Here is a 23,121-nt window from a genome sequence, read left to right as displayed (position 1 = left end):
CCCCTTCCATTACTCTTACTAGTGCAATATGTAAACAAATCATTTTACTAGCTATAAGAGGAGATAAAAGTAGTGTATCCATTTATGTTAGGGAAATACAGTAGCCTATTACGATTTTCAGTTTGATCATTACTTTTACGGTATTTTATCACAAAACAGTAGAGTAGTAACAATTTTTTTTTTCCACAAACTCACTCTTCAGGCGGTTATATTCATTATGTAATGTCTACTTTATTCAGCATATTACTAACCTAAATTATTCCTGAGAATTTTGTGAGCACTTCCGTAAGAAACCCCAATTTCTACAGCTAACTTCTTATAAGGACTTATAAGGACTTCGCTGCATCCTTTCTCTAGCATCTTCTACAGCATCTTCTGTCATCTTTGTTGGCCATCTTACACTTTCCTTCCTTTCTGTACACACTGTTCCTCTAAATGTATCTACCAGATTAATGATATTTCTACGAAAATATTCCGTAATGATATAATCAGGAAAAAAAAACTGTTGTTCACATCCAGTTATATTGTAATTCCAGTTTCCAACATCGTCCTTCATACCTACAAACAGTAAAACAAAACTCTTGTTTAAATAATGCTGTTAAGTACCGTACCATATTATAGGGTACCGTACTTTCGGTAACCCTAATCTTCACTTGTGCTCAGTCCACACAGATAAATTCAGTTATGCTACACACTGTACCGGTGTGAAAATAAACTTCAGTAATATAAGCTCTTTCTTCTATAGAAAATACAACATATTTCTGAAACACACTGTACTGTTTACTTCACTGCTAGTAACAGCGGCCGTAAGTTTGTGTGGCAGACGTTAGCAAGGACATTAGTGAAAGGGGTGGGAGTCAAGTACATTCAGAAACACAGGTACAATAAAAATGCAAGTAAAAATAAAATGATGTCCCTGTACATTTTGTCTCTGAGGATTAAATCGAGTGAAATTCAGTATACATCTAGATGCAAGATAAAGTGAAATCTTCATTTCACAAAATGATCAAGTCTGCGTATCAAGATCTTGGTTGAGCATAACAGAAAACAAAAGAAGTCTCGTGCGTGCAAAGAAAAGAAATAAATCGAATTCCAGATATACAAATTCCATAAACAATATTTTCGAGGCGTTTTCACTTCTGAAAGCTTTGCAATCAATCAAGCGCACATCTTCACGTCACCTACGTTGAATAATATTTTCAACTAAAGTTGTTAAATAAAATAAAGTGCCTTTTTCTGGATCCCACCGTGAGAATGCAGCAGCACATACAATAGGCAAAACAAGTGAGCGATGAAAATGAGGCAATTTATCGTCCATGCATTCCTCACTTCAGTGAGAGTTATAATATACCTGTACATACACTGGAGGTAAAGGATCTTTTTTTTGGAGCTCGGGGAAGTTGTTTAAAATGTACTAATAATTATTTGAAATCTCTAGGTATACTGCCATTAGGAAAGTTCAGGATAACAGAGAGGGTTTGGAATTGAACGGGTTACATCAGCTTCTTGTCTATGCGGATGACGTGAATATGTTAGGAGAAAATCCACAAACGATTAGGGAAAACAAGGAAATTTTACTTGAAGCAAGTAAAGCGATAGGTTTGGAAGTAAATCCCGAAAAGACAAAGTATATGATTATGTCTCGTGACGAGAATATTGTACGAAATGGAAATATAAAAATTGGAAATTTAACCTTCGAAGTGGAAAAATTCAAATACCTGGGAGCAACAGTTACAAATATAAATGATACTCGCTAGGGAATTAAACGCAGAATAAATATGGGAAATTCCTGTTATTATTCGCTTGAGAAACTTTTGTCATCTAGTTTGCTGTCAAAAACACTGAAAGTTAGAATTTATAAAACAGTTATATTATCGGTTGTTCTGTAAGGTTGTGAAACTTGGACTCTCACTTTGAGAGAGGAACAGAGATTAAGGATGTTTGACTCATTTGTATTCTACATATTAATGTGATTGTATCAACATTTTATATCAGTTTTTATAGTTAGTAATAGGTACTAGTTTCCAAATTGGTACAGTTTTCATGTTAATTAAATTAAATTCTTGTAGGTTTGTAATCTGGATGTGAATGGTCACCTTGTCTGTCAGGTAGATGTCTCCTTTTCTTTTTGAGAAATTATTATTACACAACTTAAAGGAAAAGAAAAAAAGACGTAGTGGTCTTGTTGTTTTATCATAGCCTACCTCTGATCGGTCGTATATTATAACAATGAGAAAGAAATAGATTGGGAGGGACAAAGCTGTATTCATTATCAACTTCGAATGATCCCCGAATACTTCAGATTCCTAAACATATACTGAGGTACTCAAGCTTCAGCAAGACTAGGAATATGGCTGACTAAGAAATACCTCAGGGTACAATAACACAGTGATGGAAGTAATGAGATTCCTAGGGTCATAAACCAGTATATAAGTATCTGCCTTTTCAGAAAGAAGTGGACAAAACCTGCTTTATTGACTACGTCCAGACAAAAGCTATACATACGACAGAAAACAACAAAAACAATATTAAGGGGTTAGGTACATCTTACAGCAGTGAAATTTTTGGAAATATTCAACATTTTTTCCTCCATTACTGTATTTTGTACAATAACAAAAATTGGTATGTGTAAAATGCTGCCTTCTGCTTACTTACTTACTTACAAATGGCTTTTAAGGAACCCGAAGGTTCATTGCCGCCCTCACATAAGCCCGCCATCGGTCCCTATCCTGTGCAAGATTAATCCAGTCTCTATCATCATACCCCACCTCCCTCAAATCCATTTTAATATTATCCTCCCATCTACGTCTCGGCCTCCCTAAAGGTCTATTTCCCTCCGGCCTCCCAACTAACACTCTATATGCACTTCTGGATTTGCCCATACGTGCTACATGCCCTGCCCATCTCAAAGTCTGGATTTTAAGTTCCTAATTATGTCAGGTGAAGAATACAATGCGTGCAGTTCTGTGTTGTGTAACTTTCTCCATTCTCCTGTAACTTCATCCCGCTTAGCCCCAAATATTTTCCTAAGCACCTTATTCTCAAACACCCTTAACTCTGCCTTCTGCTATATGAAAAAAATATTTCTACGATTTAAAAAAATTATTTATATATTTTTTTTTTCAAAATTCAAAATGTTGGCAGTTCATTGTGCAGTGATGAAGCGTTTCCCTAATAACTCATCAATTTATTAACTTTTTCATGTTCTCTCTTTTATTTTATTGATGAAACTCATATTTACAGTATCATGCTCTTTCACCTACATTCCTTAATAAATAATACTTTTTTTTATTTTGTGCTAGAAGAAAATACGGATATTTGACCATTTTTTAAAAAGAATTTATTTTTCATCAGACAATCTATCAAAGGTAGAGGAGTGATCTTATATCATATTGTAGATAAGACATTCATAAATACACACAAAAAATTTTATCCCGGAATGTTGGATAGTTTCTGAGTTATGTGGGAAACGCTTCATCACTGCACAGTGAACTGAATTTTGAAGAAAAAAATGTACATATTTTTTTTTAAATTGTAAAAATATTTTTTTTCATATAGCAGAAGGACAGTGTTTTACACATACCAATTTTCATTATTGTACAAGATACGGTAATGGGGGGAAAAAATGTTGAGTATTTCCAAAATTTTACTGCTGTAAGCTGTACCTAACCCCTTAAATAGCCCAAATATACAGTACAAAACTCTACGTCTAAAACGAAACCAAACGATGTGTGGTGGAAATAATTAATTGAGGATCAACACTGAAACTGGAAAACAAGTAATCGAATAAGCGGAGACCGATTAATTAATTAAAAATTATTCATAATATTTAAGACATAAAATAAAGTTTATAATCATGTTAAGTGAGATTAGTGAAATGTGTTCCTAGTCAGCGATGTATGCAATATAGAGGGAAAGGGACTGGCCAACTCATCACATTATCTCCTGGCTTAGTTGCCTCATAAGTTATGTCTTATTGGTGTCACTTATGAGATTCCAACCTTTATCCGGAAAGTTAACTAAACAACAACATAGAAAAAAAATCGTCTAAAATAATTAGGAACATTAAATCCAGACATTCGAGATGGACAGAGCATGTAGCATGTATAGATGAATACAGATATGCATGTAGAGTGTTAGTTGGAAGACCTGAAGGAAAAAGATCTTTGGGGAGGCCAAGAGGTAGATGGGAGGATAATATTAAAATGGACTTGAGGGAGGTGGGATATGATGCTAGGGACTGGATTAATCTTGCTCACGATAGTGCGGCAATGAACCTCCGTGTTGCTTAAAAGCCATTATTTGTAAGTTGTAAGTAAGTAGTCATTTAAACTACCTAGGGAAAGACATTGGCTTTAATATGGTTTGTGGTTAGGGTGTGCTTTTGTGGTGGTTATTACAGTTGTTTGATTGCGGTGAATATTCGTAAAAAAAAAAAAAAGTAATTTTGTGCATATTTCGCGCCTTAAAGAAACACAAAAAATAATAAAATAACATTTTTTTTAATTACTATTGAAACAATCCCTTTGAAACTAACAGAAAATTGTTTGCATTATTAATTAAATTCATAATTCAATTTGATTCGGCTGTGAGGGGGTGACGGCACTGCCTTCTCCATCTCACGGAAACAGTTGTTGTGGGAAAGAGAAATAACCGTTGTCTGCTCTTGCTGCTCCCTGGAAGTAGTTCCTGAAACTACGTGTACATCGTTGCGGGACAGAAGTATGTAATACTGAACGATCAGATAAGTAGAAATGTTCATGTATATTTAATAACGAAGAAAATTTTCACTTTTTATTTCGAAGAAAAAGTAAGTTAGGTTTTCGTGCGAATTCTCCATGAAAACTTTTTTTTTTTTAAATATAGTGATTATGAAATAATTTCGTTAATTTATATCAATTTCACGAAAATTTAGAGATATATTTCACTTAATTTTGGTCTTTCATTAAGGAAGTTGCATTTTCCACGAATAAAACTAAGTTTTAACACATTTCCGCTTATTTATTTATTTACGTATTTATTTATTTATTTATTTATTTATTTATTTATTTATTTATTTATTTATTTATTTATTTATTTATTTATTTATTTGTCTGTCTGCCTATCTGCCTGCCTACCTACCTGTTCATTTATTTATTTATTTATTTATTTATTCATTTACTTATTTATTTAATTATTTATTTATTTGTCTGTTTGTCTCCATACCTTCCTACGTTTGTGCCTACCTATTTATTTGTTTACTTATGTATCTATCTATATATTTATTTACTTATTTATTTACCTATTTATTTATTTTATTTGTTTACTTATTTATTTATTTGCTTTTTTATTTATTTACTCATTTATTTACTTATTTATTTATTTATTTATTTATTTATTTATTTATTTATTTATTTATTTATTCATTTATTCTGGTAGAGTTAAGGTCATGAGGCAATATCGTTAATACTAAAAAATCACACCCCTACTTCTAAGTTGATTCCCGCACATTTTCTCGAATGGCAGAATCGTACTCTCAAAGTTTCCGAAAAATATTTAAATTACGTATTCTACTTCTTATGTTTTGTAGAAATTGTAGAGCGATCGACTTTCCATGATGAGCCTGCTTTGTAAAATCCGTTTACTGAGCAATGCTTACCTTACTGTGTACTCCTGTCGGACCAAAACGTTACTGTCTTAACGACGAAGATGGAATAGGGAGTTAACGGGTAGTCGGTGATGACTCATTTGAGATAATAATGCCCTTGGCTGCTTTATATTGACTTATAAAGAAAATACAGAGTGAAAATTAATAATTCATACAGTAGGACGGGGTGCCAAAACATGAGACTGAATTGGCAACATCCTATTTTCGTTTCCTGAGGTGTTATAGACTGAAATCTAAAGGTGAAAGGTGTACGTTCGCATCCGCATCGAGTGCAACTCTTACCATTAAAATTTCATATGGAGCGTAACCAACTACTACTAAGGCCACCACGGTCACCCGACTTGACTGTTCTCAATAACTATCCCTTGTTTAAAGCCGCTTGTTCTGACACCTCCTATGAAGCTACTATGTCCCAGTCAATTACAGTATGTGTGTATGAGGTCGCAGTGTTAGGTGAACCACTCTGTACAAGAGACGAACCCTGCTGTGTGAACATCTCTCATTCCAGGAAAAATGCTTATCTGCGCTGTCGATCGAGTCTGTTTACCCACAGGCGCCAAGTCCGTCACGCGTGAATGATTTGCACCAAGCCATTCCGTTCAGCGATGTCTTCGCGATGATTTCAGCTCTCGTCCCACGTCCTCATCCTAGACATGCCGATGGACCGCAGATATCGCATACGTGCTCCGCACAGGGTCTGATCTTGTTGCGATGAGCGACTCGAACAGATCTTTCTTTAATGACAATTTATCAACTGTTCTCTGCCGTGGCGCCTTCGTTTCTGTTAATGAGTAGCGCTGCAGCGTTCCATTCCCAGCATCGAAGAGGTCCAGCTCGTTTTATTTATTCTTTACATTTCACTTTGTTTCTCTTTTACTATTTCAATCTTTATTTTCTTTGTAATCATTCCTCTCTTCCTTTACTACTTACAGTCCTTTCGTTTCTTTCTGTCTCGTTTTCTTTTTTCGTTTCTTCATTTCCTTCCAGTAATTTCGTTTCTTTCTTTCTGTCTTTTCTTCTTCAATTCTTCATTTCCTTCCAGCCTTTTCGTTTCTTTTCTTCCAGTTTATTGTTTCTTCGTCATATTTCCAATCATTTCTTGTCTTTCTTTCCTCCCAGTCTTTCGTTTTATTGTTCCTTTCCTTCTAATCTTTTCCTTTCTTTGTTTCTTTCTTTGTTTCTTTTTTCTTTCCTTCCAGTCTTTTCTTTTGTTTCTTTTTTCTTTCCTTCCAGTCTTTTCTTTTGTTTCTTTTTTCTTTCCTTCCATTCTTTTCGTTTCTTTCTTTTTTCATTCCTTCCAGTCTTTTCTTTTTTTCTTTCCGGTCTTTTCCTTTCTTTCTTTCTTTTCGTCCAGTCTTTTTCTGTCTTTCTTTTTCTTTCCTTTCAGTCTTTTCGTTTCTTTCTTTTTTCTTTCCCTCCAGTCTTTTCTTTTCTTTTTTTCTTTCCTTCAAGGCTTTTCTTTTCTTTCTTTTTTCTTTCCTTCCAGTCTTTTCCTATCTTTCTTTTTCTTTTCTTCCAGTCTTTTCGTTTCTTTCTTTTTTCTTTCCTTCCAGTCTTTTCGTTTTCCTTTCTTTTTTCTTTCCTTCCAGTCTTTTCGTTCTTTACTTTTTCTTTCTTTCTAATCTTTTCCTATGTTTCTTTTTTCTTTCCTTCTAATCTTTTCCTTCGTTTCTTTTTTCTTTCCTTCTAATCTTTTCGTTTCTTTCTTTTTTCTTTCCTTCCAGTCTTTTCCTTTGTTTCTTTTTTCTTTCCTACTAATCTTTTCGTTTCTTTTTTTCTTTCCTTCCAGTCTTTTCGTTTCTTTCTTTTTTCTTTCCTTCTAATCTTTTCCTTTGTTTCTTTTTTCTTTCCTTCTAATCTTTTCGTTTCTTTTTTCTTTCCTTCCAGTATTTTCGTTTCTTTCTTTTTTCTTTCCTTCTAATCTTTTCCTTTGTTTCTTTTTTCTTTCCTTCCAGTCTTTTCCTTTGTTTATTTTTTCTTTCCTTGTAATCTTTTCGTTTCTTTCTTTATTTTCTTTCCTTCCAGTCTTTTCCTTTGTTTCTTTTTTCTTTCCTTCTAATCTTTTCGTTTCTTTTTTTCTTTCCTTCCAGTCGTTTCGTTTCTTTCTTTTTTCTTTCCTTCCATTCTTTTCCTTTCTTTCTTTTTTCTTTCCTTCTAATCTTTTCGTTTCTTTCTTTATTTTCTTTCCTTCCAGTCTTTTTGTTTCTTTCTTTTTTCTTTCCTTCCAGTTTTTTCGTTTCTTTCTTTTTTTATTTATTTTCTTTCAGTCTGTCCATCTCATTTTTTTCTTCCAATTATCGTTCCTGTCTTCCTTTCTTTCAATTTTAGTAATTACTTATTTATTTCCTACCTGCCTTCCAGACTTTTGTTCCTTATTTTCCAAAGTTGTTGGAAGAGCAGTATAACTGCTTTGACTAGCATTAATCTAACGATAATTTCTGTCGAGGTATGAAGACAAAAGCAGCCAGCTGATAGCTGACACGTGATATAACCTACTAACTAGCACAGAAATCAAGCTTGTTTATTTCCAAAAAAATTTCTTGTAACAAAAAATTACAATATATTTTTAAAATATTCGTCGGCATGTTGGCTATTTGCTGAAGACAACAAAAGCAAATCGCAAGTATACAGAAAACCGACTCTTCGCGCTATAGAGACATGACGAAGATCAGAGTGCCCCACCTTTGGCACTCTCAGGCTTAAAGACCATCATTTCCCTTTCAAATAGTAAACAAGGCATGCATGATATTTAACGTGGTACTCACTGGTGCGTGGTGACGTTGAAGAACAGATGCGAAAACTGCGGGGCGGAGTCCTCTGGACCGTGAGGCGCCGGGAAGCTGAGAACAAGCATCACGGGCTTCCTGGAGAAATACTGCTTGGACTGCCTCAGGAAGGCCACCGAGTCGTTGGCGATCAGGTCGGGGTAGTAGTCCTGCACACAATGCAGACAGCCAGGTTAACCGCCTAGCACTTAAGGAGAGAGGATGGTATTTTTTTTAACTTTTTTCCTATTTGGTGTAAAATATTAATTGTTTGTATGTAGAGAGCTCATGGCTGTAGCAACTCAACCAAATATAAATACAGTAGAATCCCGACTATCCGTCACCCTATTAACCGATCGGCGGATTATCCGACTGTCTTCCTCACGCTTTTTCTTTTTGCTGCAGAAAAAATACTGTACGAAGTTCTGTACATTACGTTGTTAGTACTGTACGTATTTTTTCTAGAGAGGGTTATTACAATCCTTTATCAGTAACATTGCACACTATGTAGTAGGAATACTTCTGCCGTTGTCGGCAAAGAAAAATAGTTATTTCTTGGAGGTGGTGTTTTCCCAACTTGTAAAATAGTCGCAATCTGCTTTCAGAGAAATGTTCCCAAGAACTTCCACACAACTGCAAATCCATGCACATTTAGTATTGTCCTCTTGTTCAAGTGACCGTACTTTATTACTTGTCTGCTAAATATTTTCCAAGAATATCAAAGAAAACTTGTGCTAATTTGTCAAAGAATGTGCAAATTGGGTGGCTTTGGAAAAAAGAAACTGTGGTACATTTCGCATCAGAACACGAGATTGGCGTTACAACTGCGGACGATGTAATAAAAAAACAAGGATAGAGTGCTACATATTACTGTACTTCATATAATATTGAACAGTGTAATGTCTAGTATGAAGACATCAGTGGTTGCAGCACGGAAGAAACTTTAAATTACGTATGAAACTGTATTATACACTTAATTGATGAAAATACTTCCTAGTACGGATTATCCGATTTTTTCGATTAACCATTCAGTTCACTCCCTTCATTACCGCGGATAATAGAGGCTCTACTGTATTTTGAAAAAAAAATTATTTGGGGGTCCAGATTTAAAAAAAAATGTACCCAAAGTAGGATTTAACTAAAACCGATATATCTAAACCGTTTTTAAAGATAGATTCAAACAATTTTTTGCAATGTACTTGCAAAAGCATGCTCTACAAACTGTCTGTAAAACAGAACTTTGATATTAGTCCCTACTTTTGTAAAATAAACAATTAAAATTTAATAACACTTTTTTTTATTTCCTTTTTCGCAAACAAACGGGCATATTTTAAAAATGAAATCTATTAACAAAATTTTGTTACAGAGAAAAGTTTCTTAATAGTCTAAAGAATGTGTGTTTTAAATTTCATGCATGTATCTTTAATAGTTCAGAAATTATATCGATTTTTATCTGGCAATGTAGCAAAAAAAAAATGAAGTTACCGGAAACAACGATAAAGGGGTCGTGTGATTTAAGAATCCATAGCGCAGGAAGTTTAAAAATGGCGTCTCAGCATCCGATAAGGGCACAAATACCCACAAAATGTTATGCAATGCATTCCACACACATTAAAGATTATTTTAAAGACTTTTTTAAAATTTAACTTACCGGAAACAACAATGAAAAGGGACGTGTGATTTAAAAATCCATAGCGCAGGTAGTTTAAAAATGGCGTCTCAACATTCGCTAAGGGCACAAATACCCACAAAATGATATGCAATGCATTCCACACATATCACAGAGTATTCTAAAGATTTTTTTTTTTAAATTTACTCATTTTTCACCAAAAAATATCGTCCTCTCCCCTTAAGTAAGGCCCGGTTAGGGAATCTGTTTTTACGTACGTGTTTGAATGCGGACGAGAACATAGTTATATCGCGGAATTAACTCACAAACGATTTACGGTCTTACTAATAAACCGTGTATAATTTTTATACGAGACTTATGCAGATAAAATAAGTCATGCATAATCGATTGATGTACAGGGTGGCCCATATTTATGTATATGATGTTTCACAGACTGCAGTCAATAAAGTAATTAGCAATTTTATTAACAACATAATGGAACATGAGCATAACATCTTGATCTCAAACCTTACAAGTGTTTAATCTATGTTCTCCATGGCGTGGTCCACCAATGCACCATCCAAATCGATACATGACAACGTTTGTCACAAGCAACTCGACATAGTCGTATTGGTATCCTGTGGAACTCTTCTGTGATAGCTTCCCGTAGCTCGGCCAAATTGTGGATGCGATATTGATACACTTTGTCTTTTAAAAGACCCCATAAGAAAAAGTCCGGTGATGTCAAATCGGGAGACCGAGCTGACCACTCCACAGGCCCACGTCGACCAATCCAGCGTTGCGAGAATGTTTCGTTCAACCACTCTCACACTGGTATGGCGTAGTGTGGCGGTGCTTCATCTTGTTGCCGCCACAGGTCATTAATGTCTGGTCGCGTAGACAATAAAGAATACACAGTACCTGTAAGCAATTGCAGGTAACTTTCTCCAGTGCTAGTATCATCGAAAAAGAATAGGCCAATCAATCCATCATAAGAGACACCAGCCCATACCATGACTTTTGTCACGAATACTAACGGTTACATTAGGGTTTTCTTGCCGCCAGTACACGCAATTGTCCACACCTGTGGAGTAACGGTTAGCGCGGCTGGCCGCGAAACCAGTGGCCCGGGTTCGAATCCCGGTCGGGGAAAGTTACCTGGTTGAGGTTTTTTCGGGGTTTTCCCTCAACCCAATTTGAGCAAATGTTGGGTAACTTTCGGTGCTTGACCTCGGACTCATTTCACCGACATTATCACCTTCATATCATTCAGACGCTGAATAATCTAAGTTATTGATACAGCGTCGTAAAATAACCTACTTAAAAAAAAGTTAACACTCCCCGAAACATGACATTTGGCCTCATCTGTCAAAATGATGTGCTCTTCGATCCGCCATTCTGTATGGCGTACACTAACGGTCATGAGTCGTGGCCGTTATCCCCACTTCTACACAGTGATGCTAACTTGAAACTTTTTTGTCCGTTATTTGAAATACTGGTCCGTGAAACATCATATAGGCCTACATAAATATGGGCCACCCGGTATAAGCAGCGTGTATTTGAATTGAATTTACGGGAGGGGGACACTATGGCCCAGCACTGCGACCCTCAGCTAGGCGCATTTCCAAATCCACACCGGCTGACTACACTAAGGTTCGCTGCGTACCCAGGTGTAGAGCAGACAATCCTCCTCGTCCCTAGGCCAGCCCCTCCGTACGTCGTCAGCTGCCGATTGAGGAATGCTATGGAATGATGACGAAATGGAAAAATAGTGACGGAATGCTGTAAATTCCTAATATGGGGAAAAACGGAAGAACCCCGAGAAAAACCCCAACTGCGACCTTGTCCGCCACAAGTGTCACTAAAGATTTTTTAAATGAAAAATCCCAGATCTGACCGGGACTCGAACCCGGGCCGCCTGCGTGACAGGTCAGAGGTCTGATCATTCAACCACTTCAGGGAAGTAGCGTGTAACTATAATTGGACATCGCTTTGCAGTAGTTATACACACGAAAACCCCTGTTTAAGCGTTGTAAATAGAGGAAAAACATGGCCGCCATTTAACAGCTGTTCGTATAGATTGTCATTTTATAATGATGGCTGCCTTGTAACCACAGAAGAACAAAGCAAAGAGCACAGAATAATTACAATAATATAGCTGTAGCTGTACTCTTTGATCTAAATATAGCGGGGTAATCGATTAGGCCCAGTTGTACTACCGATACTTAGCACGGCACACTATCGGATGCAATAGAGAATGTCAATTTATTCTGTTACCTTTCATAATAAAATAATGATGAAACTATGGCGTAGTTGTGTAACAATATTGTATTGTTATACACAACGTATGTAGTGATTATTAGTAAGGAATTTCCACATTGCTTATAAACGAACTATTCGCTGTGTAATTTTAAGAAAGGTCAACGTCTGTATAAGTGATTTTATTAGTAAGACCGTTATTTGATCTGAGTTACATCTGTAAAGGTAGGAGAGAAATAGCAGAGAAATATATGACAGGATTCGTAAAATCTAGTACCAGCAAGGACATCACTTCAGTAGGAGGATCGAATTGATCGAATAATAACGGAAAATGCAGCCAATCCTGAAGGTAGAAAGTTCAATAATGATAAACAGAAACAGATCTTATACCAAGATGATACAAGTTGTCTCACCTTGTGGTAGTCGGCGCCATGTTTGATCTTCTTGCCGTTCAGATTGATGGAGTAGTTGTAGTAGCGGGAGTTCATGATGAGACCACCCCACTCCCGCCACCCCGGGGGGATGTAGCTGCCATTGTACTTGTTCAAGTACTTTCCGAAGTACCCTGCAACACATCACGACAAAGCACCTGTTAGGAAACAAAATTATTCATTTCATTTATTCATTTAACACGCATTCAAGATTTAAGATTAATTAGTGAGAGACCAACAATACAAATGCAAATATATAGTCGCGAAGCTGTTATTCCCGGCGTGACTCCTCCTCTTTGCTTACGTCTTAGGAAGTGAAGGCTCTATAAAGTCTAGGTAGGTAGTATCGTTCGCCATTTTTGTTCTTTCGTTGCCGAACTACCAGACGAGGTACCTATTTGCCGCACCGTTAAACATGATCATGTTGTAGCTCCTATAATAATAAATCAAACGCACTGTAATTGAGCAAATAATTGAGCGGCAAATAACGTCCTCGTGTGCTTTCTGCGAACCCAACGAAAGAGCCAAAATGGCGGGCGATTATATTAAGTATTTATCGAGCCTTAGGAAATGCATCAGCGAATCACAAGACGCACACGTTTAAATGTAGCCGACCGGCAACGTGATTGGCTGCCGGAAATTAGAGCGACGGGACTTTAGTTACAAAAATGCCAGCAAAATACCAGCACTTCAATATAAATAGTAAATAAGTAAGTAATGACAGTGTATTACGTTACAATACTCGTATTGTTTTCATATCTTCTTTGAATCGGACAATTTGTTTACGGGAAACTCCATCACAATAATTACGATACGTATTACGTACTGTATTAAGCGAAACCATATCACGCTATCATACATATGCATAGCACGGCGGTCGACTCACAACTGAACTTAAATTGCTCTCTGTGCAATTACATCACAGTGCCATCTTATGTGACCACACAGCCACCGGCGTAGCCCAGGCGGTATCGCGTTTGCCTACTGGCCCGGGGTTGCTCTGGGTTCGATTCCCGCTTGGGCTTACCTGATTAGGTTTTATCCGAGATTTTCTCCAAGAGTAAGGCGTATGTCAGGTAATTTATGGCGAATCCTCGTCCTCATCTCGCCGAAGAACATACAGCTATCACCAATTCCATCGACGGTAAATAACCTAGTAGTTGATACAGTGTCGTTCAATAACTAAATACAAAAAAAAGGACCACATACTATGAATTCCATACGATATCTCGTAACACCAGCGAATAGGGATTATAAAGAATGGACACTTATCGTCGGTACCTTTGATGTAGCCGGACTGATTTCAATGACCTTCAAGCCGGCTAGAGCGTGAGATTCTGCTTTCTCCATAGAGTTGGCGCTGACATCACACCAGCTAGCAGTCGACACAGCGGAAATATAACACATATAATTAATACATCTAGGTACATTATGTACTCAAAATAAGTTGGGTCCATGAAATAATAAATCCGTCATTAACTATAATGTCTAGACTCTAGAGTTTCTTTATAATGAGAGTTGAGACGTTGACCCCAACAACAATTAAAATATGTAATGATTTGATAGCACTGGAAATGGAAAAACAAAACTCTTATGAGAAGTAAAACCATATACCTATATTATATTATATACAAATATTAAACGAATTTGATACATAATTTTTTAATGTATTATATTATTTTATAATATAATTTATTATATCTGAAATATAAAATAAAAAAATATTATTACAACTAGTTCGTCACTGAGAAATAAGGAAAAGCTGTTAACTTGAATTTATTTGAAGCAAAGAGTTACAGGATTATGCAATAAGGTATAGGCGATGTTTGAATCCCATGTCTCAACTCTATTCTCAATTATTATCTTAGCGTATGCTCGATTACATTAACCTCTAGCGCTTGAAAGTACAGGGACATCATTTTATTTTTACTAACATTTTTAATATTAACCTGGCTATACCTTTCTATTAACGATTGAAACAGGAAACACTCTTTGCTACCCCTTCCAAGACTGGAATTCGATGATACTGGCGTAAAATACAAATCACTTTACTAGGTATAGGAGGGAAGAAAAGTAGTTCATTTATGTAAACTAGGAAATATCTCAATTTTGAGTTTGATAATTTTCATTAGGTTTTTGTTTAATCAAAATACAGTACAGTATTAACAATTAGTGTTTTTACTCACGAATTGAGCTATCCATTCGGACGTATTAATTACGCAGTGTATATTGTACTGTTACAGCACATTAGCGTACAATACAGAGAATGAAGTTAAATTGAAAAATAATCACAATATGGATATTTATACAATTTTTTTAAAATGGTGGCCGTTCATTTCGATACAGGCTTCAGTTCTTTTGTGCATATTATCACACTATAGACTATTGTACCTAATTCCAATTACCAGTTTCGTCCTTCGTGCGAGTAACTCATGTTGAAATAATTCTGTACCTACTCTATAAAAGAGTACCTTACGTACTGTAAATATAATATTCACTTCCGGTCGATGCAAAAAGATAAAATTACTCAGACATGCTATCTACTGTCCATTCAAGTGGTTTTGTCGCAGGGTCGTAGAAAGTGGGGGGAATCACGTGACAGTTAATTACTTAACGAGGCCCTTTTATTTAAGTTATTTTAAACACTTGTATAATATTACGTAGACGTCCAATTCCTAACAGAAATTAATGTTTTCAGAAAAGAGCTAATATAGCCCAGCTACTAGACTTTACAGATGGGCGAACAGAAGCAGGTGGGGGAAACCGGGATGCGACGTAGGCAAACGGACGACAGTACCTGTGCGAAAATACGATTCAATATTGAAAGTTCTTTCGTCATTGGAAAACGCGAACATATTTCTGGAACGTACTATACTGACTCAGTACTGCTTACGCACCCTCGGCTCTGTGTCGTGAACGGTTGGAAGTTCACTAGTAGAAGGGGTGGGAGTGAAGTACATTCAAAAACTCAGGTACAATAAAAATTGAAGTAAAAATAAAATGATGTCCCTGTAGAACTAAACGCTGGCGCACAGAGAAACAAACCACAGGAAAATTCGCTCAGTGTCCATTCTTTGTAATCCCTATTCGCTGGTAACACTATCGCTTAAATTTGAAGAAGAAAAAAAAAAGTTACCATAGAAACGCCTACCTACCACATAGCTTGTACAATGTAATCAGGCAAGGCCCATAAAACCAATGCTTTTTTTCTTAACGTGGAATCCTTTATAAAAAGGTACAATTATTATAGATGGTGATTGTGTCAGATTTATAGCAAGAATGACTGAATATGAAAGCTTTTATATTTCACGGATGCTGATTTAGATTTCTTTAGTAAATAAAATAACAGAACGCTTTGCGAATACTGAGAAATAAAACCATTAAACAATCAGTGACGTGAACCAAGATAACAAGCATTAGAGAACAACTTCCACACAGGACTGTAAATCAACTCGACGAGAAGAGGGGAAAAATAAATAAAAGAGATAAATACATTCATTGGAGATGATATTTTAGCTAGCCTAGCACTGATTGAAGTGTAATCGTTTATATGCTTGCAAATAAAAAAAAAAAGAGTTGGTTAAACGACAATTATTTCCAGCTAATTTCCAGCGGAACTACAAATTGCCTTGTAACAACACTGCAGTCCACAAACAAGATAAAAAAATGTACCATGTAGATGCTAGCAAAAACTTGTATTCTGCATTCGTTACTGCGGGGCTGAGAACATGACTATATTACGGACTGGTACATCAAGAAGTATAGTACATTGCCAAGCAGCTGTCTTCATTTGGTGGTAAAATAATTTACTTGTTCAAAAACAACGTTTTTTAAATCTTAGTTTAGTAACAGTATATTGTAATACAAGTAGGAAAAGAGCTCCAACTTAATTTTGTAATCCCATTTTCACAAGTATTACACGCTACTTTTTCTGCGAAAGCGACAAAATTAAACAGATAAGGTAAAAATTTATACAGACGGGTCTGTACATGTCAAAATGGATCTTCTTATTTTATTTCTAAACGTGTATTTTGTAAGATGCGTTTCCAGAAGGCGGTGATCTCGTGGTAGCAAAAATGTATTGTTGATGTGAACAAGAGTTCTTGTTTTTTTTTTTTTTTAAGTAGGAAATTTAATTTCGTATTCAGAGTTTCAGTAATTTTCTTTAAAAATAATGGATTCTGCTGGTGAAAATGAAACGAATTCACTATTAATTCAATTCATATTAATATGAATCACCAATAACAATATTTGTAAATCACTGCAGAAACGTTCCATTCGAATATTATTATTAATAAGTGTTCATTATAAAAAGACATGTTTTTGTGTAGCCTACATCCATTTACCAGGAAGAGTGCGGGAAGTGAGTATGGAAAAGAATTTCTGTACTGAATGTAAGAAAACTTACTTTCAGTGCCAGGTCTCTTGTCGGATATGCTATCTTTCCATACACTCGTACATAAAAAAATTGTGTTATTCTGAAAAAACACAAAACCGCGAAAGTAACACAAGAATTAAAAAATTGAATCGATCATTTATAAAACCACATGAGTCACAGAAAATAATTTTCCAGAAAAATAGAAAAAACTACCTATAGTTAATGCATTTTCTGTTAGGTCTGTGAAATTTTTACAGGAGAACCGTACATTGATATTTCTGATTGCAAAAGCATTGTATCTTAATTATATCATTTCATATCACGTTAAAATATTTTTTAATTTCTTGGACTCATGTTGTTTTAACAAGTACCAATAACTCCTCCAGTATCCTGACAAAATATGGAATGTATTGTTTGTTGTAGTGCGAAATACATTATTATTATAATACAGTTTTTAATCAATTTATATTGTTATTTTTATTTCATATTCAAAATGATTCATATCATTCACAAATTAAATTCAAAATATCATGGTTGACTTGGACTCATGTTGTTTTGACTGGAAATGATGCGTCTACTCATAGTGCTTTATATACTACCGGTAATTCATTTTCGTAAAAATGTGGACTCATGTGGCTTTACAAATGACCGATTGAATTATTATTATTATTATTATTATTATTATTATTATTATTATTATTATTATATTATTATTATTATTATTATTATTATTATTATTATTATTCCTTACATGGAATAGGCCTTACGACCTATCACGGCCTCATTCCATCTCTGTCTTGGACGTCCTAAATCTCATCGGCCTTTGGGCTTGTATGACATCACCATTTTGGGAATTCTGATATGGTTCATCCTATCTACGTAAATGATCTATCCAGTTATCACTATAGTGTTATATTTTATCATTTATTACAAATATGTTTAATTTATATTTCTTATTTCTCGCCATGAAGGTCCAAATTTCGATGTTACTGCACAATTTTTATATACAGGATGTTAAAAAAGTACCCAATATTTTAGGAGGTGCTAGTATGCATCAAAACAAGAAAATAACGTCTAATAAACATGGGTCCTACAACACATACATTCTGAGATCTGTACACTTGTTCATAGGAGGTGCTCAATGTAACGTCCATTCATAGCAATGCATTCTTCTGCCCTTCGGCGTAAGGAATCACGCACTCTTTGAAACTGACCTGGTTGTTCTTGATAACCAAAAGTCTAGGGGATTTAGGTTTGGGAAACAAGCAGGCCAAGGTACGGGGCCTCCCCAATCAATCCAGCGGTCCTGAAATGTCAACGTCAGGTGTTCACGCTCACTGCGGAAAAAATGTGCTAGTGTGCCATCATGCATGATCCACATCTGACATGGGACATACTCCAGCAAGGTAGGCAATACGTTAATAAGAAAGTTCTGATAACGAGCCCCAGTTAATCTCTGTGGTAGCACGTATGGCCCTTAAACTATCACCAAGAACGCCTGCCCATACGTTGATTGAGAATCGGTGCTCATGCCTTGTTTCTTCAACTGCATAGGGATTTTCATCAGCCCATACATGCTGATTACGAAAATTCACAACACCATCTCTGCTAAACCCCGCTCATATCCGCAACCAAACTTTTGTTCTCAGTATTCCTTGCGACGTACCAGTGTTCCATGCCAGGGGTGTCAACTACGGTATGATTATCTAGTAGCCTGCTGTGTTGTAGGCAGAAAAATGTATTGCCATGAATGGACGTCACATTGAGCACCTCCTATGAACAAGTGTTCAGATGTCAGATTTTTTTTTTTTATTTTATTGGGTTATTTTACGACGCTGTATCAACATCTCAGGTTATTTAGCGTCTGAATGAAATGAAGGTGATAATGCCAGTGAAATGAGTACGGGGTCCAGCACCGAAAGTTACCCAGTATTTGCTCGTATTGGGTTGAGGGGAAAACCCCAGGAAAAACCTCAACCAGGTAACTTGCCCCGACCGGGATTCGAACCCGGGCCACCTGAAAGTATGTGTTGTAGGACCAATGTTTTATTAGACTTTTTTTCTTGTTTTGATACACACTATCACCTCCAAAATATTGGATACTTTTTAACACCCTGCATATTCAACTATTTTTTTTTTTTTTTGCAATTTTCAAGTGAGGTTCGGATATAGTTCTAACAAAACCAAACAGATTGGAATTAAATAACTGAATTACGGTCATCTTGTATATCTGGCCTCCGAGCTTCCGATCATGCGTAGTGTTTTGTATCTGGAACTTCAGTAAATTCCATCGTCTCATTCCTTTTTTGGGGAACTGTACATCTCCATGAATATATCGCAGTCTATTTTTTGTTGTGTCACGACAGTTCCTCTCTACACTTGATACTTCCATCTCTTCCGCGAATTTTATTTTATTATTACTTCATTACGACCACCTCATAACCTCACCCAGACGGAATGCATGTCATGTAAAGAGTTCTAAATCGGTGGCTTTGAACTATTCAAGTAAGGGTAACAGAGCGAATGACGTTGTCGTAGGACTTCAGTTATTAACTCAAGTGTCTGAAGGTGTCTCGTTCGCGACCAGACAGAACTAATTGACTGAGCTGTCGTAAGCGGCTGGCATTGTTTCTATTGTGTTCATTCAAATGGAGATCTAAAGCAAGCTGTCTGCTGCATTAAATTTATGTCGAATTGCACGGCGAAACAAAGGAGCAGACGAAATGACTCCAGACAGACAATGTAGGGATTATTGGTAGCTATTGAAAACAATACTGGGACGAGGGAGGGATATTACGATATTACAGACATTTGCAAACCATGATCCGCAAGTCTTCCAATACTTAGGACACGTAGACCCACTTATATAAAAGCCACTAACTATAGGATATTTTTAACCGAACACTAATACATAAATCGAGGTTGATTTCTATATAATGTTGCATGTACTTTGTGGTAAATATCAAAGTAATGAGAAGCGACTATGGTAGAGTCTATCTATACCAGTCATGTCAATTGATGCCCATAGGAGCAAGCGCGCTTTAGAGCTCAGGAGAGCCTGAGCGCTTTACAGAGGAAAAGAAAGAGACAGACGAAAGAGGTAGTATATGCCGCTTAGTCGAGCTATATTCAGGGATGGCCAGCATTGATTCAATAGATAAAGGAAAGAGAACTTATTAAAACTGTATCCATGTTAATTTTTAGATTTGTCTGAGAAGTATAAGTGCATTATAAAAGTGTAAGTTTTACTTTTAATGCTCATTTTTCACAAGTTTGATTTTTTATTCAAAATAAATATTTTCTCAACTTTTTTTTATAGAAAAGTGTAATTTTCAGATATAGGGCCTTACAGAATGTTTTCGTAAATCTAGTATACCGTAAATACGTATTACCGGTACTGAAGATAGTGTATTGAACATTTTTAAAATCCTATTCGCATGGAAATTGTTTGTAAGGAAATGAATTAACAAAGCAAATACTGTTACATCATAAGCAAAAGATATGTGCCCATGTGTTGTAAAATGTCAGCTCTATAGCTTCAGCACATTTCGAGAAAATAATTTAATATTCTGATGTTAGGAATTTGCTCACCAATATCACCTAAAAAGCATAATGCGATAAGAGATTTGTTATGGAATATTAGTTACACTTAAAACATATACAGCACCTAGGTAACTTTGCTTTGTACTGTAATATTGTTTTGATTAGTTCACTGATTACTTTTATAAGGCTAAAGATACCATCAATATCAATTCCAACTTATGTCATACTCAGTCTCTTTTTTTGGGATATCACTTTCTTTACGATTAATGTACTTCATCCATTTAGTACAGTATAGTTGTACTACTATGGAATTTATGTGAATATTTCGTCTTAACTCGTTATTATGTTATTAACGTTTAAAACACAACTGCAATATTAGGCTAAGAAATTGGTGTTAGTATAGATAATATCAAACAGAAAGAAGCCATATAAAATAACGACATAAAATTTCACGTTCCGTTTGAAGTTTGTGCACCACTGTTTTCTTAATCCAACAGGCTACTTATTCATATACACAACCCTTCCTCTTTCCATACTTAGCGCTTGATGCCCACGCACGACGTCAAGGTCAGAAAAATGCGCTTGCTTTGACATCACTGGTCTATACGAATAACTAATTTATATGAATTTATAGAAAACCAATACTTTGACTTCTTTTACGAATACACGATCTAATTTTGGTCAAATTCAACGCTTCACAAGTATTTTCAAGACTCTGAAACACTTTACAGATTTTATTGTCAAATCACTTATATTAATTAAGCATGCCATAAGGAGCTCATGAAAATGCAGGTCACTTTTATTATTCACCTTCTTTGTACGGAAATTGAAGTTAGATGTTACTAAAAAAATGAATTAATAAAAATTAAAACAAGGGAGTCAACAAAAGAAAGAACACTACTGCTTTTAAACAGTGTTTATTCATGTAAATTTATTTACGTCACTTAACAGTACTTTGCACTTATATTTTTCATTTTCATTTATTGTACTCCATACACCTTATATCAGTATTGAAGCTTTAAGATTTGGAACAATTCAAGATTTATACAATTTTGGCGAGATGATGTAGTGTCTAACAATACTCATCATACACATTTCATTCATACTGTATTTGCTGACTTCAAAATCAAACAATAATTTCAACATTAATTGATGAAGCAAACATCAGTTATAGAAATTATTTATTTTTACATTATTAAACAAAGTTTTATTAAAATATGGGACTTTTGCTCGTCCCGACAAAAATTACGGAGGCACCGGACATATAGAAAAAAAAAAAGAGGGGAACTGTCCTGTTTTTAGGGGACTTGTGGTAAGCTTACTTACAATACTTTGAAAGTCTTCGATTGTAAATACGAACATTTTCTAATTGATATAAGACTTGACAGCTCTTTGAAGGAATTGACAATTGGAATTCGAAAATATTATGGCGCCAAGAACCACAAAAAAAAAAAAAAAACATTGCGTCCAGGCCGACAGAAGTTGTTTGTAAGTTAATTAAATAATATGACAAACCCAAGCTTGTACGCCGTGAGTTTTGTGGACTACCACAACAAAAGAGAGAAAAACAATGTATATGAATATCTGGAATAAGTACCAATACTTGTATTTTTTTATGGAGAAGATTCTAATCTACAATTTTGGCAAATACTAATTGTAAATATTTTGTTTTAAAACAAATACGCAATCGTAATACTTTGTTTTAGGGTACCGTACAGTTCAGTATTAGAAATATTGTTTTGTGCATTAATAGCATATTTAATATTGTAATATTTGGTAGATAGGCCTACATAGGTAACAATGAACTTGAAGCATATGTTTTAAAATCTTGTCAAATCTTAAGCAATATGAAAGAGTCTTTGACAAATATTCTTTTTTTTTAATATTGATCAATCTTTGATAAGTTTTCTTGTAAAGTATTGAATTTGAAGAAATATTTGGTCGTATAGGCTACATGTAGTTTAACATCTATTTAAACCACATGCCTATATAAATGAAGTCCATGAAGTCACTTTTGGAATCGTAAAGGACGATGTCTTCTGCGAACAATGCTAATGCGGAAAACGAAAGTGTATCTTTCCATTTGGATCCACAGTAAATTATTTAATTTATATAACTTACGTTCTTTTGAATATAGTTCAATAAAATAAACTCTTCTGATGGCTCTACTAGACGTGCTGATATCGTCATAATTGATCGGCAGAAGGATAAGGGTGTCATTCTTGATCCGACAATCCGTTTCGAGATGCATGAGCAACAGCCACAAGAGGTGTGTCGTGAAAATCAAGTCATATAATATGAGCCTTGTTGTCAGCATCTTGGAGCACAATACCACATTACACATTGGACAGTTTTTGGGCTCATATTCGGTGCCCGTGGCACGATCCCACGAGAAACTTTAAATCAACTTAAAGAATTTTAAATTTCTGATGCAACGATTGATGCCATAGGATCTCATGTGTTAAAATCATCCTTAGCTATAATAAGTA

General features: G+C 35.4%; 1 protein-coding gene across 5 annotated transcripts in view; it reads right to left on the bottom strand.

Moving 5' to 3' along the window:
* Sulf1 (Extracellular sulfatase Sulf1) overlaps window positions 1-23,121 on the bottom strand; it is a 651,379-nt gene that overhangs the window by 107,657 nt on the left and 520,601 nt on the right. For all 5 annotated transcript variants that reach the window (XM_069831559.1, XM_069831564.1, XM_069831560.1 and 2 more), the window contains 2 exons: window positions 12,694-12,845; window positions 8,413-8,582 (listed from right to left, as the gene is read on the bottom strand). In XM_069831559.1, coding sequence (XP_069687660.1) covers window positions 8,413-8,582; window positions 12,694-12,845 — 322 coding nt within the window. The remainder of the gene's footprint in view (window positions 1-8,412; window positions 8,583-12,693; window positions 12,846-23,121) is intronic.

This window comes from Periplaneta americana, chromosome 7 (assembly GCF_040183065.1).
Source record: "Periplaneta americana isolate PAMFEO1 chromosome 7, P.americana_PAMFEO1_priV1, whole genome shotgun sequence".
NCBI lineage: Eukaryota > Metazoa > Arthropoda > Insecta > Blattodea > Blattidae > Periplaneta > Periplaneta americana.
Note: the sequence above shows the minus strand (reverse complement) of the source record. Positions and strands in the feature narration are given on the sequence as shown.